This window comes from Erithacus rubecula, assembly GCF_903797595.1.
Source record: "Erithacus rubecula genome assembly, chromosome: 3".
Lineage (NCBI taxonomy): Eukaryota > Metazoa > Chordata > Aves > Passeriformes > Muscicapidae > Erithacus > Erithacus rubecula.
The window spans coordinates 23,929,901-23,948,502 of NC_136689.1; the positions used below are offsets into that span (position 1 = coordinate 23,929,901).

Sequence of the window (18,602 nt, forward strand, 5' to 3'; positions counted from 1 at the left end):
TTCTTACAGTGTCAGACAGCACCTGCTGTCTCCATCTCTGGGAGGAGGTGCTGAACCTTTAAGATTTCAGGAGTCATAAGGAAAAAGGGGTTTGGTTGTAGCTTGGAGGTGAAGGTTCAGAAAAGAAGGAGCTGAATACCAGGACTAGGTTCATCCTGAGAGACAAAGAGGGCAGAGATGGCCTAGGGTGACTCAGAAGAGTCAGGCAGGCAGTGAGAAATTTAAAAATGTGGTTTTGTGAAACAGATCTAAAATTTGGTTTTTGTTGCGTCATTTTCAGCCAGACAATCAGTGAGAGCAATTAAAACAAGGTGGCAGACTTCCCCAGGCTGAGCAGACATCTGAGAAGTAGTCAAAAACTTCTGCACTGCTTTTCACAGCATTTGAACCCTGGTACTTGAAAATCTGTCACTGTGTTTAAATTCCCACAGAGATGTTCAAGCGGGAGCCAACCTTTCCTTTAACCGGCAGTTTTACGATGAGCACTGGTCAAAGCATCGTGTGGTCACCTGCATGGATTGGTCTCTTCAGGTAAGATGTGAAGGTGGGAGATACATTTCCATATCACTTCCATTCTCCCTATAAAACTTATGGCCAGCCTCTGTTTGCTCTTCTTTGTGCAGAGCAGGATGTTATTTCTGACTGCAGGGCTCTGAGGGAGTGGAAGCACATTTCTCTGTAAAGGAGAGTAGTGGATAATAATGAAGCTGTCTTTTTTTTTTTTTTTTTTTTTTTGTATATGTTACTTTGTCTTCAAAATAAGGATGTTGTGTTAAAACCCTAGGTTAACAAACCTTCCAAGGTGAAGTCTTTACTTTTCCTCTCCCTTTCACTACTTCAGCCAAAAGTGGACATTCTTTTAGGACAAAAGGTTTAAAATTAAACTAAAAAAAAAAATTTACTAAATATGCATAACTAGGTATAGTAGTATATGAAAATAAAATATCGGTGAGAAATAAAATTAATTTTTTTTTAATATACTAAAACTAAAACTAAAAGTGTGAAAGTATTTGAAAAATTTGGAAAGACTGAAAAGAAGCCTTCCAAAAACTGTTGGGCCCTTTCTTCAAGTGATGGAAGAAGAGGCTGCAACTGCTCTGGTTCATTCTAAATCAGCATGCCTGGAATGTACCCAGTTTCTCTGCACTGCAAAGCATTGTCATTGGAAAATAAAACTGATGATAGACCTGCTTAATCTCTCCAAAACCAATGCAATCACATCATCAAAGTACAGAAACCAGTTTAATTAGTTCCTCTGTTGGGGAGCTGGGATTAGCAGACATCATCACAGGTCCTGTTAGATGAATTTGGTTCTGGTTTTACTCCAGCTCCCCTTGTCCTATTTCATCGTTGTTAGCCTGTTGCTGGGTTCTGGCCTGGAGCAAAGCATCTAGTTTCCCTGGGGAAAGAACCAAGGAGACTCTGCTCCTAAATCCACCATACAGATATAACAAAATTGCTCCAAGAGGACACTGAGTTCGAAAATAGGAGCACAAGCCAGTCTGCTCTCTTGGCCTCAAGCCCAGCCTCAGATGTGCCACAGTGTCTCCAGAGACCTGGTACAGCCTGGTGTGGGTAGCAGAGGTGCTGCAGATGTAGCTCAGCCCTGTGCTAAGAAGAAGTTTTGCCTAATTTTAGAGGGAGCAGCTGTTTCTGCCCCACATTAGATATGCACATGAACAGAGCAAGTGCTCGAGGTCAAGTACATAAATGGGGTGTGCAGGCTGGAGAGATGCAGTGGATGAGGAGCACAGGACTCAATCCATGCTCTTGAAATGGCAGCAGCTCTGAGTGCTTCCCAGGCAAGGTGGCAGCTGCCTGCACAGAGGATGTGGAAGCAGCAGAGAGAAGAGCTGGGGGTCCCAGTGAGCACAGCTGCCAGGCCTCGGAGGTCTGGGTGGTGCACAGCAATCAGCTGCAGAGAGGCTTCTTGTAATAGCCAGCCTACACCCCATGTGTGAAATGAAGGATTTATACCTTTGCTTTCATACAAAATATCAGCCTAGCAACAGGTATGCACTATTGTGATGTGGGTGGCCTTTAAGCACATATGGATTTCCATAGAAATCAAATATAAGCCTGAGGAAACACTTATCTTAGGTTGTTCACTTGTTCAGGGGCTGGAAATTACATGGAATTCTTATCTGATATTTTCCTAACAGGCAGCTCTTACTGTATTCCCAGGGCAGCAAGAAAAAAAGCCGCCTCAGAAGAGCACTGCCAAATGTAATTGTTCAGCCCCTGGGGCTTGAAGGCATGTTCTGCTTCCCACCTCTTTGTTCCAGGGTGGCCCCTCCTGCCTTCCTCTTTGTTAACTCCTCATGCTCAGCTCCCTGGCACCCCAGCAGGGGCTCCTCTGTGTGGGGGGCTTCTACAGGCTGCCCTACAGTAGCTTGGGAGTGTGGTGCTGCCTCCTCTCTTTTCTGCTTTGAGTTGTATCCATGAGACAAGAGCTGGAGCCAGACAGAGATATTTCACCTAACCACTAGCTCTGCTGCTCACACATGCTCCAGGACATGACAGTGTCCACTGTGCCAAAGAATAACTTGAATAATCATGGGAACTGCAGAACACATTGCTCAATTTTCTGCGATAAAACTGCTGCTGCAAAACAGCCTGGAGGCAAATAGAAGCTTAATCAAACAAAAGACATTGATGCATTGATTAAACAAGTTACTCTGTTCCCAGTCACATGTAGAATACAGTCTCAAACATGTGGGATCATTCATACCATTCAAGTTAACCCTCTAGCTCCTTGATTCTTTCACAGAGCAACAGGAAAATGGCTAAGGTGCTTAAGGATCTTAGGAAAAGACCCAACAGACTGAGCAAATACAAAGAATGATAGCATGTTACTCTGTCCATGGAGGCCGACTTAGATAACCTAATGCCAAGAAAATCATGGTCTCAGGGACAGTGATGTGTCTTTTCTTGACCCTCAGGCAGCAGCTGTGATTGAGGTTTTGCACAGCACCATTTCTATGTTGCTTTCAGGTGCAGGACATCTGGGTACCTGTGAGGACTGAAACTGTGTAAGTAGAAGTAGATTGAGTGGAGCATTGGAGTGTGAAGCGCTAGAGAGAATTTAGGGTACCACACTTAGATCTGGTTTTTTGAGAGTCAAAAAGCCTCATAGTGGTGTTATCCAGCTAGGTGTAAACTTTAAACTGTGTTTTAGTCAAATACATAAATGATTGTGAAACCTACCAATAGACCAGCTGGATTTGAGTTGTGTTTGTTTATGGCCAGACGTGTTGCAAACCATGCCCACTGAACTTCCCAGGAGCATGAATGAGCCTCAAAGTGCTTCAAAATTGGTGCTTTGGATCTGCTCACACACCCTAGCTGGTTGTAGTCATGCTGGCAGGAGAGCCCATGGCTGCTGCCTGCCCAGGTACCTGCCCCTTCGTGACTGCAGGCTCAGCCACTTGTGTGAATGGTCCCCAACCTGTTCAGCCAAAACGTGATGCACTGTCAGAGCACACTCTGTTTACTTGGACATGGACCAGTGTGGGATGAAAAGGTTCAAAGGAGAAGCTGAGCTTGCTGCTCAGATGTGGTTGTAAGCTCTGTTGCAGGAGTGAGAGAGGAGAGGGGTGAGATGGATGAGAGCAGTTGAGGGCAGGGCTGGCACAGATGTGTCCAGAGAGTTGGTGTCTCAGGTGTGGGATTAATCCACCCTCAGGTGTCCCTCAGGTCTTGATGAGGGAGAAGACATGGTTGGTCTGCTGCATCCTCTAAATCCACACAAGTGGATTGGGTGCTAAATCATTCTTACAAGCAGCCAGGATCTGGAGGGATGTAGGTACAAACGAGTCAGAGTTTCCTTAAAAGGGGAAAGGGGCAGGCTGTGGTGTCCATGTGTCATTGCTGATTCTTCCACACATGGGTCCAGACTCATTTGGAGTGATGAGCTTGAATAGAAAAATCATCAGCTTTGTGACACATTATCCATGGAAGTGTACAGAATGTGGGAAGCAGCAGCTGCTGGTGGCAGAAGTTACAGCTGTGTGTATTATTTCTTCCAAATGGATTTTGAGAGCAGAGAGCTTCAGACCTCAATAAGAGTGATAGAAAGGATGATGGTTTGGGTTTTTTTTATTGTTAAAGTGCCTTTGGATCAAATTCACAACTCCCAAATGAGAGTTTCTTTGTCCTGTTTCCTTTGAACCTACCATCTACACTGTTCTCATGTAAAGTGGTGGCTGGTTGGCAGGAACTTACCTGGGAAAGACCAAAAGTGACAATAATTTGCAGATACTGAGAAATTTTGAGGGAAAGCATTCTAATTTACAAGAGGAGAGTATGTGTCCTGCAGAACTTGAGCTACTGAGTTGTTGGTCTGCAGAAGCCACATACTTTTCTATGGACATGCCATAATCTCCACTGCCTTATCTCTTGAAATAGCAAACATTTAGAGGGAAGGACAGAGGTTACCAGAGGTGCCTACTGTCAATCATGTGAGAGTGGACAACTCTCCGCTATGTAGACAGAAAGTAACTGATGTTTTGTGGATAAATTGTTACTTCTTATGGTGTTTTAAAATGATGCAAGGTCATCAAGAGTGTGAAAATATGATTCTTCATATGTGATATTATATATATAGATACATATATATAAGCAAAGCAAATAAGTATGGATGTTGCATATCTACTATACAAAAGTGGATAATGGGAATACAAAGAAGTGTGGCTGTGATTTTAGAATTCTCATTGCATCAATCTTACTGAGTCAGTGGAATTCAAGGTCACCCTGTGCTTTACAAGATGACCTCAGCATCTTGCAAAATTGAGCTTCTGTGAAGAAAATGTTTTATTTGTCATTTGAATCATCAAGAAGAGCTTTCAAGTTGATTCTGTGCATAAGTGAATAAGAGTGCACAATGAAATAAGAAAGAATAGTTTTCAGGAAAATAAGAAAGAATAGTTTTCAGGAATGCTGAAAAAAAGTGAATTTCAGAATAAAAGCAAGTCAACCCTATGGTCATAGTGTTTTATTATCAAAATAAATTAAGAGATCAGTTTGACCCTGAAGAGATGTTTAAGCAAATACATTAAAATTATTCAAGCTTTGGAATTTTCCTCTTCCTTCCTTTTTATCCCCTTTATAAATATTTTTCTAGTTGTATTTTCTTAAGAATTACCTGTAGAAAATAACATTGCCATTGTGATATTTGAGAAAAGTGATAGGGAGCATGTATCAGGGGCTTTAAGGTTGTTAGGGACGAGTAAAATGCAAAACCAAAATGCAGCAGAATAATATGATTGAACTGGCATGTATTTTAATTAAAGCCATATACTGCACATTTAAGTGAAGATTATTTCTCTGTGATATGATTTTGTGTTGGTTTTTCATCATCCATATTATTTCATTTGCATTTTCTTTTCCTTTCTAGTACCCCGAATTGATGGTTGCATCTTATAATAATAATGAAGATGCTCCACATGAGCCTGATGGGGTAGCCTTGGTGTGGAACATGAAGTTCAAGAAAACCACACCAGAATATGTGTTCCATTGTCAGGTAAGGCTGAGGAGGTCATTAGTTTTATGCTGTAGACAAAACTACTACATGGTGCATCTCCCCACTGTTTATATGAAAAGGTTAAGGTTAAAAATGGACGTTTTTAGTAAAAGTACAAGTGACAGTCCAGTGTTTTTAGAAGGCAGCCAGACTTCTCAAACAAAAGCCTGTCAGGGCTGCGTGTCATTCTTTGTCTATTTAAAACAGTCCCTAGGAGATTTAGTTCATAAATCCCTCGCACTTATGAAGTAACTGTGGTGTACCACTTCCTCATCCAGGCAGTAACACATGCTTTCCCACCCACGTTCACTTCCTCGCATCCTCTGCATTCAAGCTGCCTACCCCTGCCTTGGTTCTGCTCAATATCATGTTTTGCCTTTAAAATTGGGTGGTAAACTTTGCATTTTTGGACATGTGTCTGACTTCCAGCTTGATCAAAATGGTCTCGATTTCAAGAGCTACTCCACCAATTCCTTTAGGTCAGTCAATTTGACTGCCCTTTAAGTCAGCAAAATAGTGCTTCACTTCACTCAGTACTACATTACAATTATGCTGGCTAAGAAGTTTATGGACAATTCAAAAATAGTTGAGTGTTTTATTTCTGTATGTCTGTTTACTCCTCTTCTGCCACTGCTTTTGTGTGTGAAATGGCACAGCCTCATATTGACCAAAGTGTTCAGCTCACTGGCTCTATCTCCATCAAACTGTCCAAACTGTGGAACAGGGCTTGGGCCAAATTTGAAACCTTTTCATTAATATCCCTCTGTGGTAATTAAATACAGGACAGTAGTATTCCCATATGGAAAAGTTTCAGCAAGTAAAACTTAACAATCAGAGATTAGTAAAATGCAGATAATTCTGTGGTAAAAATTGCTTCTCTTGGAAGGATATGTATTACCTGGCTAATTGTGTAAGCTAAGTGTCATTTTACATTTGAGGACCAAGCATCTTTTAGAACTAAGTTTATGTTTGGACTTGGGTACATTATCAGATGTAACATAGTGGGAGGGAGTTGCTGGAATTGAAGTTGCTGCTTCAACCCGATTAAGTAACCTTTAATTCTGGGCATATTTTTCTAATTTGCTATACTGAAAAACAACTTCACAAGCAGTTCAGGCCTGCAAATATGCCATACAGATTTATATACATAAATGTTTGTGTGTGTGTGTGTGTGTGTGTGTGTGTGTGTGTGTGTGTGTGTGTGTGTATTACCTTTGAAAGAGGACTTGTATTTTCCTGCATATCATATTTGGCAGCCTATGTGTTCTTTCAGACTGCTTAAGGTCTTAGCTCAGATCCCATGTTCACATTCTTCTATGATGTAAATGCAGCCTAATGTTTTGAACAAAACTTCCAAGAGAAGAGATGGCATTTCTAGGAAGTATAATCCTTAAACTAGATTGATTTTGCAAGATAATGACCAGATTCAGGGTAGCCCTCCTGCATACACAGAGGAAGATTGACAAAAGACATTACAATTTGTTCCATTAAAGTTCTAACTAGATGCACTTAAAAAGGAGAGGTATGACTTAACTCCACTGAAAGCAATGAGACAGGCTACACTCTCCAAAATTCACATAGGACAAAGTGGTGGCCAGGGATTTGGCATGACTCAACTTCTGTCGAATCCTCATATTGTTAGATGTGCTCCCTTTTAGAAATGGAACCTTAAAACTGGTGAATTGAGACACATATATGACACTGTGCTCACACATGTATCCTGGATTCACTCTCTTTCAGCTAAAGAACAGCAGTTCTGCCCATGGGAAATATTTATTTTCTTTTCAAACTGACCATAGATATTTTGCATTATAAGTCCATTCTGACTTGGATCTGTCTTTGAACCACCATTATAAAGCTTTTGATGTGGAATATCTTCTGCATATCTTCAGATCAGTTGGGGATACCCATATGTGGTTAAATGGGGAAGCAAAAAGTATAAAACTTGGTCTCTTGAACAGAAGTTTTGTTGTAACTGACTCAGATGAAAAATAAGTGTAGTATCTTAGCTCATAGTCTGGATTTCAGTTATATAGATCATCATATTATTCTGTTAGTGGAAACTAACTGTATAATCAGTCAGCCCTATATCATCTATATTACCATATTTCTAGAGAAACATTCCCTTGTTCAGTCCTGATTCAGTCATTTCTGTAGGCCTTCTGAGAGAGACACCCAATTTTGTTTCACTAAACCCTACAACAGTCCAGCCCAACAGCTAGAAACACACACCTTACTGTTATAGCTATATGTGTCATACAGATATGACAAACACAGTACTTTGAGTGTATTTCCCCAACCAGCCTCTATTTTCCTTCCCAAAGACTCTCTATAAAAAATTGTCTCAATAAATACCACAAGATGCTGACTAACACACCTTTTGCCTTTCAATTTTTGGGGCTCAGAGAGCAAGACACAAGGAAGTAGAAACTCATTTCAGGTTTGACTGTCAATGAGCTTTTGCAAGCCACTTCTGAGAAGCCAAATCAATAAATAGGTTTATGAAGGCATTTCTGAGAAGCTTCTAAGAAATTTCCCCTCAAGAGTTCTGCTAACATCAGTAGAAATAGATCTGTGAAGCATCTCTGGACAGCTAAAGAGCTGCCTGGACTGCAGCAGGAAAAACCAGTTCTGCACATTTGGTAAATTCTTGAAGCTAGAACCCTTAATGTTTTCCTGTCTTTCCTGATATATTATCCAGATGCATACCATGGAATTTCTTCATCTTCTTTACTTCCTTCTGAGACTGTTTTTAATCTTACATAGGAGACTTAAATGCTGAAAGTTGCCAGAAACAAGGGGATTCAACTGAAGTTGTCTATCAGCCATGACAGCCAATGATGTAAAAATCTACTGGCAAGGGTGTTTTTGCCTAACTCCAGTCAACAAAACACTTGATTTCAGTCCTCAAATGTTAGGGGTAGTGTATTCTATAAATATGAAATTCTTACCCAATTTATAGTCATATTAAGTTATTGTCCCATTATTACAACTTAAGTAGTAGTAAATTTCATCACTCTACAATGTTTTGTGCTGCAAATACTGGGTTCAATTTTAGTTAGTATTCATTAAAGGAAAAATCACAATTGGCCAAGTGGACATGCTTACTCATTAATTCATGTGTACTGCCATGTGCTCTATCATGTGCTTTCTAAAATAGTCCTGATGGCTGCTACTCCCACCTCCTATGGAATATTTCTTTTTTCTGTGCACTTTATTTTTGCCGTTCTTTGGGTTTTTATATTTCTGCTTTATGTGTTGACAGTATTTTAGCTGTGACTCTCAAATTTTTTCCTCTGTAGCTCATCATACATTTCTTTACCACAAGGTTAGAAATAGGAAAACAGGGAAGAATGAGGGATTGGGCAATTTGTTCATTTGTTTTCCTATGCAAGCAAAAATTGTTGTCTCAGAAGCAGAACTGGAATGGGAGGGTGATATCATTTGCCAAAGGAATGAATGCTCAGTTCTTTCCTTAGGCAGTGAGAAATAAATTGAGTATGCAGTTAATGCTGCAGAGTGCAGACTGGGAATATCTTTGTAGGGAAGAGTCAGGGGTGTCCTCTTCCCCCATGCTGGAGCATCACATACTCTTGGTGTAATCCAGAGCATTCCAAAGGCAAGACACATGCCTTTCAGAAGTACTTTATGAAACCATGCAGATGAGTCATCCCTAGTTGGGTTGGTTTGGCAGTATCCAGAGATGGAATGAATTCCAGCAACAACATGGAAATCACATTGACTCTCCCTTGGTTTAGTTGGGAGAATTTTAAGCAGTGGTTCACACTGCTTCTCTCAGCTACTGCTGATTTGTGTTTAGGTGGGGGTGACAGAAACAGACATAGTACCTCACAGCTATTGATGATCTGACTCAACATGTGCTCAACCCTGCATTGATCTGCAATGCACAGGGCTGGCTGTGTATGTGTGCATTCCTGTACTATTGATTGATAGAGTAGCACCAACCATATTTCTCAGTATTTCTGTGTCAGAAAGTACTTCTGTGTTCTTAATGTGTTTTTTCCCTGAACATACAAATAAAAATCTACCTTATCCATTCATTAGGAGGATTATTTGTACTACTCATCATCTCTGCCCCTGATGTTGTTTCTGTTTCATGGTGGTGTGATCTAAGCTTTCTAAGACAGAGTGACCTGAAGAAGTATCTGAAACTTTGCAGCAACATATCTGGTCAAGTGAGGAAAATGAGGCTTCAGAGTTTGCAGTAGATGGGCTAGTAGATAAAAGTCTGAGCTTTATATCCCTTCTTTCAGCAGGGTCTGTTAACATGTATGCAGCACTGCTCTTCTATCAGATCTCACAGCTTTTGGGTTAGAGCTGATCTGCAGAGACACAAGTCACAAGCAAAATAAATAATCTGTGTATCTAAGGGACTTGAGGGTATTACAAACCATTTCCTTTCTTCTGGAACTGAAGAGGGGCTATTAAAGTTGGTTGAGGTATCTGGATCTCAGCCTCAAACATCCATCATTTCAGGAGAGAAGGGTGGAGGAGGAAGACAGCTAAAGATATTAGTTTCATTCAAATAAACCAAATTGAATGTTACTTTCTGATTTGGAGGACTCTGCATTGTTATTGGAAAGTAAAGAATTCTGCTTTGCTACACCCAGTCTAATGATAACAGAAACAAAAATTTACTGCATTTACTGTCTTTTGATTTATTATGGATTATTTCCTGATCTTCTAATTTCCTCTTTGTCAACTATGTCTTTTCCAAATGTCTCAAAAAGGTTGTGAGAAGTACTGATCTGACACTTAGAAACAACTACATTCAGTGTATTTTTAAAAAAGGAGAGCTCATATGAAGTAGCTTTTATTTGAGGAAGCAGTAACCGTTTAAGAGTTCGTTCAAGGAGTTAGATTGACTTTAAGTATAATCACAAAAGTATTTCAGCAGTATATCACTTTCAGTAGATGCAGCTATTTCTGTCCTTTTCCTAAAATGCTATGCAGTCAGATTTACTTGGTTAGTTCCATCTTTTTACTAAACTGTCAGTTTTTTTGTGGGAGAGAGGATTTGTGTTTTCTATTTTAATTTCAAAAAAAGCTGTCCATGCTTGGAAAATATTGGTGGATTGGGTAGAGAAATCAGCTACTCAGCTGCACCACAAAATGTTTCATTCTCCCCTAGCTTTTTTGTAGTGGCTTCCATACACTGCCATTAAATTATGTGTTTGACCACTCTTCATTGCTTATCCTGGTGTGGTCTTTCCCTTTTCAACTAAATGGATGGAGTCATAAATGCATATCTTAGAATTAGATGCATTGAGGTAAGGGAAGGGCTATATTTAGTGGCTGATATTGGCCAGAGTTGCTTCATTTTTTTCCCCCTGATTTGGTTCCTTTGTTGTTGTCTGCTCTTTCAAAATCAACATAAATTCCTTTAGATGTGCCTTTTGCTCCAGCAGCCTGCCTGCTAAAGGTGCTGAGCGCCCAAATCCACAAGACTTGTGTGTGGAACAGGCTGAGGTAAAAGCCTGAATGACTAATATCCTCCTTTTCCTCTTGTCCTTGAGTTTCCTTCTCTGTGGAAGCCAGACTAGAGCTCAGTCCCTCCAGAGCTTCTAAAGAAAAGAAATACTACAAAAAGTTTAGGAAAGTCCAAAAAGTACAGTTGGAATACTTTAAAAATGAATAAAATTTTCTCTTGTATTTATAATGTTGCTTTTCCACAAAAACTTCCTCACTTTGTTGGCACAAAGTTTCAAGCAAGGATTCAGTTCTTCAGAGACATACAAGAAATGAAAGACCCTGAAGTCTCTCTAAGCTTCACATTCTTAAGTAAAATCAATCAAAAAAATCCAGCATGTCAAGTTCCAGAGCTGACTTACCTAATTCCTCAGTTTCTAGTGAGAGAGGGTACCTGTGAACAGTCTTCAAAGGGCTGTAAATGTCAGAGAAGACGTGGTTTTGAGCTGACTGCAAATTTTTCCAAAAAAACCACAAACCCCTTCTTTGGAAGAGAAAGTTTTTTTCAACCCGAGTTTCCCCATGACCCTATGATCCTAAACATGAATCTGATTCTGCTTTTTTTTCATGGTAGTTCACTGGTAAATGGGCCTCTGAATGTCTGCCTGTGAAGATACTGAGGCAGATGTCATAGTGGGAATGCCTCAGCACCCAGGATCCCAAATTTGTTGCTGACTTCTATAGCACATACCAAAAAGTTGTCAATCATACCAAGAAGGGCTTTTTCAGAGGTAAAGGAGCTGTTTTCTTTTCATTTCAGTTTTGTTTCCTCCTGTGAAGCATTGGTAGGATGATCTTTGGGGAGCTGTGTAAAGCTCTGCCTTTTCTCTGGGACACTCTGTTGCTCTTACATTTGTGCCTACATGGTTATCTGCACACTGAAATAATTAATGCAGATGCATACTTGTGCCATTTTGAATTACAGTTAGGGGCAAGTTCTAATTCTATGTATGACTGGGGAGAAGAAGAGTTTCAGCTACAGTTTGTCATAGAAAGACATACCTACTCTGTTCCTATTTCAAAACTTTTGTCCTCTGCCACGTTTCTGTTTGGAACGTGGAAACACAGAGCACAGTTTATACTATGAAGATGTCAGTAAGCAAGAGCCCATGTCTTGTTTCTTAGACTTTTGTTTTAGATTCTTCCCTCGGTTCTCAGCTGATACCAGTTGTGGTTTTTTGCTCTTCCCATTGGAGGTTACATCACTTCCAGCCTTTGTTGATTAAAAGTAACTATCACTTGGCCTAAGATTAGTGCCCCAATACTTGTGGAGAGATTGTGTGTGAGTCAGTAGAAGTTACACTCACACATCTAAAGACTAAGGGTAGTACTTGGAAAATGGTTTTTGGTGTCTTAGGTGAGAGGAAAGACCTGCATGCAGGTGATTTGTAGAGGGGGACAAAGAGGACCACATGTACAAGGGATGGAGTCTCCTGTGCCCTGTCAAAGACAGCAGTGGGGGAGGACAGAAAAGATACTGAAAATGTGAAAATGTATATTGTGGCTGAAATGCCACAGCGGTTAGCATGGAATTTATAAGCATCTGCACTTCAAAACCATGCCATGTTTGCCACATAGCCCTTCACATTTCAGTCCTAAAATCTCTTAAACCTGACTTATTTCCACAAAACTCAAATCATTATATTTTTCATAACAAGAGTGGGAGAAGGAAACCTTCTTCCAGGTGAGGTCATACAGCAAGTAAGCACCATTATTTAGACAAAGGGATGTTACAAAGTTCTGTACCTTCCCTTGGGTTTTAACTGTGTCTTGACAAACCCTTACCAAAGTTGGTTTTTCCATGATGACTTGGGTCTCTTGCTGTCTTGTACAGAACCCTGAAGAGCAACACACCCATCAAAGCCATTTTGTATAACAAAATAATTGTACACCATGTCAGTTTGTGAAATGACTGCTTATACAAAAGGTGGGTGTACTTCCCCTATTAGTGATTAGCATTCTGAATTATTTGAGGACTGTGTTTATCCACACAAAGTCTGCTAGGAACAGAATGCTTCTTTGCTTAGAGCAAGGCTTAACACAGATCATCTTCCTCGTTTGAAATGGAGATTTCAATTATAAATCAAATAATTAGGAAGTGACAACCTTGCTTGTCTTGGATAGAAAATTTCAGGCAGTTCTCACATCTAAGCCCTTTTTGGAAGGGGTAGATGTGATACACTTAAATGATGAACTGTCACTACTAGCAATAGCATTGTGCTTTTTGCAAGTGTGAAAATAGAGATTTGTAATGAACCTGTACTTAAAGATGCCATTTCTCTTCCTAAAGTTCCATAATCTTCCTTTCAGACCAAATAGAAAGAATATGTTGGCTATGTGAAACAGTGAGCATTCAGTTTTAATTTTTTTTAAGTTTCTTTATTCCACTGATAACCTGCATTATACCTTTCTGAATTACTGGCATCTAATGTCCAGTTCAGAGAAAGCCTAACTTTTGAATTTGCCGAGTTAGACATGCAATATTTTTAAACTTTAGCTAGCTAAGGGAAAAAAAATATCTCAGTCAAAAACTATATTTCATAGGAGAAAATTATAGTGATATTGATGGTTTGCCAAAACCTCAAGCAGTGACAAAATCCACAGTGTCCTGAAAGAGATGCCTTTGCAAAACCATTCCTTTGCAGATGGCTTAGATTATTGATACTTACAAACACATGACATTATTCGTTCGACTCAGAATTTTGAAAATCTCTGTTGATAAAAAAATGCAGATTTGTCACACTATCCCAAAACTGCAGAGAAAAAAAAAAATCACCAAATCCTGCAATTGTTCCTGGGGTTGCTTTATAGTTTAGAAGTTGTTGATTTGATTACATTTCAACATAACCTAGTGTAAAAAGGAAGGAAGGGAAAAAAGAACCCAATTTTCCTTTGTTGAAATGAACATTACATTTCATATATTTTTTATATATTTGAAACCCCCAGTGCTAAAACGGTTTTAGGTGAACAAGAAATATATGTGAAATCAATAAGTCACTGAGATCCTTCCGCTGATTTTTTTTTCCATAAAGGATGTAAAATACCATGCAATTCCCTAGCTGCACTGCAAATGATGGATAAACAGCCATAGGCATGACTTTTCTGTTTGGGTTATGTAACTGTTCTCAGTGCAAGCTACTTACAATGAAGAGTACATTTGGTCCAAATTCAAGAAAATTATTTCACCTCATGATATTTGTCTCTGTGGGAGCTCTATGTGAGGAGTGAAGCCTCTTTTCGTGTTACCTGGCACAAAATATAAAACAGTTACTCTTCTAAATTGCTGTAAAAGGCCCCAGAAACCAAGGAATCCATCATTACAGCCCAGGATACAAGTGTCCACTGCCTTAAGTCTAAAATCAACAGTATTCCACCCTCTGCCCCCGTGGCTGGATGACTGACAAGTACTTCCTTAAAAAGAACTTTTGTATATGGACAGCATTGATTTAACGATGATTAACACTCCTGGCTTCCCACAGAGGGAAAGCAGAAGCACGTGCTGCAGGGCTGAGATGCTGATATTATCCTTGGAAGATGTTTCCCATGGGGCAAAGAAAAAGAAAAGTTGAAGTACATTTATTTTAGTGTAAAATGACAAACAAATGTCCTACATACAAGAAGCAATATGCCTTTAACAATTTGTCATATTGGAAAGATCAGAGTGTTTTCATTATCTCTTCTACAGAATGTGCCAGAGCACGTTAGGACCTGTGATTAATTCAATTGCTCTTATAACACCATTTAGTATTTTTGTAGCTAAGAAAAATAACAGTCCCACTTCAGTTCCATACAGTTCATGAGCATATACTAAATCATCAGTCATTTCTTGGAGAGAAAAACATGTTTAACATTTGCTATCTCATGTTTACATCTGTAAATAAATAGTCTAAGCCAAATTTAGACTAGAGTTGTGCAGAACTACCAACATTGGTTTTCTGGGATAAATCCATTCTTCCTGGCAAGATAAAGATGCATTATGAAATGTCCCATCACTGGTGGGAGTGAATGACTCAGGGATGCTGTTTTTTGAGCAAGGGGTGGTCCTCTGATCCTCCAGGACTCAGCAACTGTAAGATGACACAACTATGCTGATTTAGTGTTACTAAGGCTTTCATCCTGAGACTGGAAAACACTTATCTCAATCCTTTCTCCTCTACAAGACTACTTATGGAAAAAACTTGTAGAAACCAAGCAGCATAGCCTTGCAGGTGATGAAAGCAGGATGTGAATTTTCAGAAAACTGATGTTTGTTCAGAGAAAGGGGAATTAAAAATTGTCTGTTATATTTTTCATTAATTCTTCTGTGATCTTAGCTGCTTCCTAATGCTCTGTGGGTGCAGAGTCAGGCTACTGATACCAGAATCCCTGCAGTAATTTACGGGAGGAGATATGAACAGTGTGAAAACAACTCATGTTTCCACTCTCATTCTTAAATACAGACTTGGCTGTGGTATCTTCTGTGTTTCCACAGATAGCTGTTTATTGTGCCTCTCAGTCTCCACATTTATATGCAATGTTAAATTAATTTTCAATTATTTACAATTTTTTCCAATTACATAGTGACACTGCTTATAAAAGGTGCATCAGTGAAAGTGATGGATTTGGGCAAATATAAAAGCCTGTTAGTCTTCATATGACTGACCTCATCTACCTGGACTTGTGCAGGGCATTTCACATTGTCCTGCACAACATCCTTGTCTCTCAAATGAAGAGACATGGATTTGATGGCTGGAGCACTCAGTGGTAAGGAATTGGCTGGATGGTTGCACTCAAAGAGTTGTGGTCAATGGCTCAATGTCCAAGGGGTGACCAGTGACAAATGGTGTCCCCAGGTGTCAGGGACCAGCACTCTATGACATCTTTGCCAGCAATGTGGACAGTGGGATTGAGAGCACCCTCAGTGTGTTCACTGACCACAGCCAGCTGTGGGGTTCTGCTGACACACTGGAGGGCAGGGATGCCATCCAGAGGGACTTCCAGGGCTTGAGAGGTGGGGCTTTGCAAGTCTGATGGAGTTCAACAAGGCTAAGTGCAAGGTCCTGCACCTGCAGAGAGGCAATGCCAAGCACAAATACGGGCTGGATTGAGAAGGGATTGAGAGCAGCCCTGAGGGGAAGGACTTGGGGGTGTTGGTTAGTGAGAAACTCAACACAAGCTGGTGATGGGCTCTCCATCCATGGAAACAGTGAAAACCCAGCTACACACTGTCATCAACAATCTGCTCCAGCTGATCCTGCCCTGACCAAGGGATTGGACTAGACAATCTCTAGATGTGCTTCCAAAAATTGGCATTCCAGTGAGTCTGCCTCTGACACTTCATACTCATTTTCCCTTCCCTGTCTCTGATATTGACGTGGAAGTCTTCTGAGTTGAGGCTGTGTCTAAGTCCACAGAGTCTTCCCAGGACCATCTGAACATCAGGCATCCTTCTTTCCTCACAGAATGGAGCTTATTAGCTTTCAGAAAGCCTGAATTTAAAAATTGCTTGTTTAGGAAAGCACTTGCTGATTTGCTTGGCTCTGAACAGGCTTCGGAGTCATTAAAATCATGGAGAACTTAGAAGAATTAATTACAATTAAGTTCATGGACACCTGAGAAAAGACAGACTTAAATAAGTTCTTTCCTCGCCTGGGGCTTTAAAGTGTTTTTGGTTCAATATATACAATTTTCTGACTGTGCCTCAGTTCTCATGGCCTTTGCATTTCTTGTGGAGATTTGGACACTTGAGATTTATCTGTGACTCTCTTGCAAGCAGCTGTGATTACTACACCCAGCTTCACAGGCTGAGTTGTAGATAATTGTTCTTGCAGCATCTGTACTCATTTCTAATTCATCTGTGGCTTCACATAGTTTGGTTGATCAAATGCATTGGTTTGAGAAACTGCTGCCATAGAAACCACAAAACCGTCACCACAGCTTAAGAATAACTTTTGTTTCTATTCCTGGTCCCTAGATCTGGAATTTGCTATCTCTGTGGGCTCTCTAAAGTCTCATCCTGGTATTTCCAGAACTGGCCATCAAGTGATTATCTGTTGTGCTTTCACTGTGAGGAGAACAGTCCAGGACACCAGAATTCCAGCCTAAGCTCAGTCTCTAGGGGTTCTCTTCTACTGCTGCACAGTGTTAGATGGGAATCCCTTTGGATAGGGACACAAGCCTCACTCCTGAGGCCTGGTCCTTGTTGCAGCAGGAAGGACATTCTGCCTGGAGAAGTGTACAGCACTAAGAAGCTTCAATCTTGAGACAAATGTCTGGGGCACTTCATGAGTGTGGGGCTGACTGCAAAGATTACACCTATGTTCTGTATCAGATAATATCAGAGACATAATGGGCAGAAGTAATTCAGAAAGAATGTTCAAAATTCCTGGATTTTTCTCTCACAGCCTGGTTCCCCAGGTAATTTCTAGATAGAAGTGTCTTCACCTTCAGGGATGCTTTAGATGCAACACTTACAGAAGGCTTTGGTTTGCATGACGTTTTGAGTATGTGCCTCTCTAGATCTGATTTCATTTGCAGTGCTTAAAATAAGATGCTTATCTGGCATTTCTAACCATTCCACCAAGTAAATTTTTCAGGTAATGCCATTACTTGCTCAATTCTAGAGGCCTTCATCAGACTGAGATGCTTTAGTAGGGATTTTGTTACAAAGCAATCATAATAAAGTAGTCTCTGTGCCACAAAACTTGCAGCTATAGTTAGCACTGGTGGCAGGCAGTGACACCATGACCCTACATGTACAGTAGCTCTGGGCCAGAAGCCTTTGGCTAATGCTCAGCTGAGCCCAGTGAGCCCTGCTGGATGCAAGCTGCATGCCAGGCTGCCATGCTCGAGCTGACACTTACCATCTGCTCCAAATTGTGGCCAGCCTCTGGAATGAGCGGGGACGGCAGAAGGTCTCTGCACTCCACCCACAGACACATGTCCTCAGGCTCCAGGTCTGAAAGGGTGGTGTGCACTCATCACTTCAAGCTTGTCAATAACTTAATCAAAACAATTAAGAGTGCCCATGAATAACTGTAGAGCATCATGAGCTAAATAAAATAGACAAACCAAGGAAGTGCTTGCTTCTCCAACATGCAGGCACACAGACATTAATTGTTTGAATCTGAGTCTGATAAGCAGCTAGGTCCTAATCAGAGAGAAAAAAAAAACATATTTGGGTACTTAGCACTAAGTAGTTGGGTGGAAAGAAAACTTAATTTTGGTGTGCCATTGTTATGAAATTACTCCTTATTTCTCCAGGCTTTAATCATCTCATCTTCAGTCTGACAAAGACAGTATGATGCTCAGCAAAGACTGTATGCTCAGACTTGCATGTGTGTGCAGTAATTCAGGGTTACTGAATCAGTTTTTTATTTCAGTCATGGATAAAAGCATGCAGGATGTCCCCGTGTTAAATTTGAGAAATATCAGGATTATCTACAGTTGCAATGCAGCAAGCAATTTTGCTGCTTTTCCGAGTCACCATGACACTGCTGAATTAATAATAACAGCAAATGCACTTTGCAGAAGTACTGAAGTGTAGATTCCTTTTGCAAAGGCACTTTGTGGACTTTTTTCCTGATTACTTTTCCCTTGTAGTTACATGGGC

At 40.4% G+C, this 18,602-nt stretch overlaps 2 protein-coding genes across 16 annotated transcripts in view; one reads left to right on the forward strand and one right to left on the reverse strand.

Annotated features, from left to right (window-relative positions):
- Positions 1-18,602, reverse strand: part of SGCE (sarcoglycan epsilon) — a 452,776-nt gene that overhangs the window by 405,121 nt on the left and 29,053 nt on the right. The window lies entirely within an intron of this gene.
- The window catches only part of DYNC1I1 (dynein cytoplasmic 1 intermediate chain 1), a 182,582-nt gene that overhangs the window by 110,028 nt on the left and 53,952 nt on the right, over positions 1-18,602 (forward strand). For all 4 annotated transcript variants that reach the window (XM_079301007.1, XM_079301009.1, XM_079301010.1 and 1 more), the window contains exons 9-10: positions 432-531; positions 5,396-5,521. In XM_079301007.1, the coding sequence (XP_079157133.1) occupies positions 432-531; positions 5,396-5,521 (226 nt within the window). The remainder of the gene's footprint in view (positions 1-431; positions 532-5,395; positions 5,522-18,602) is intronic.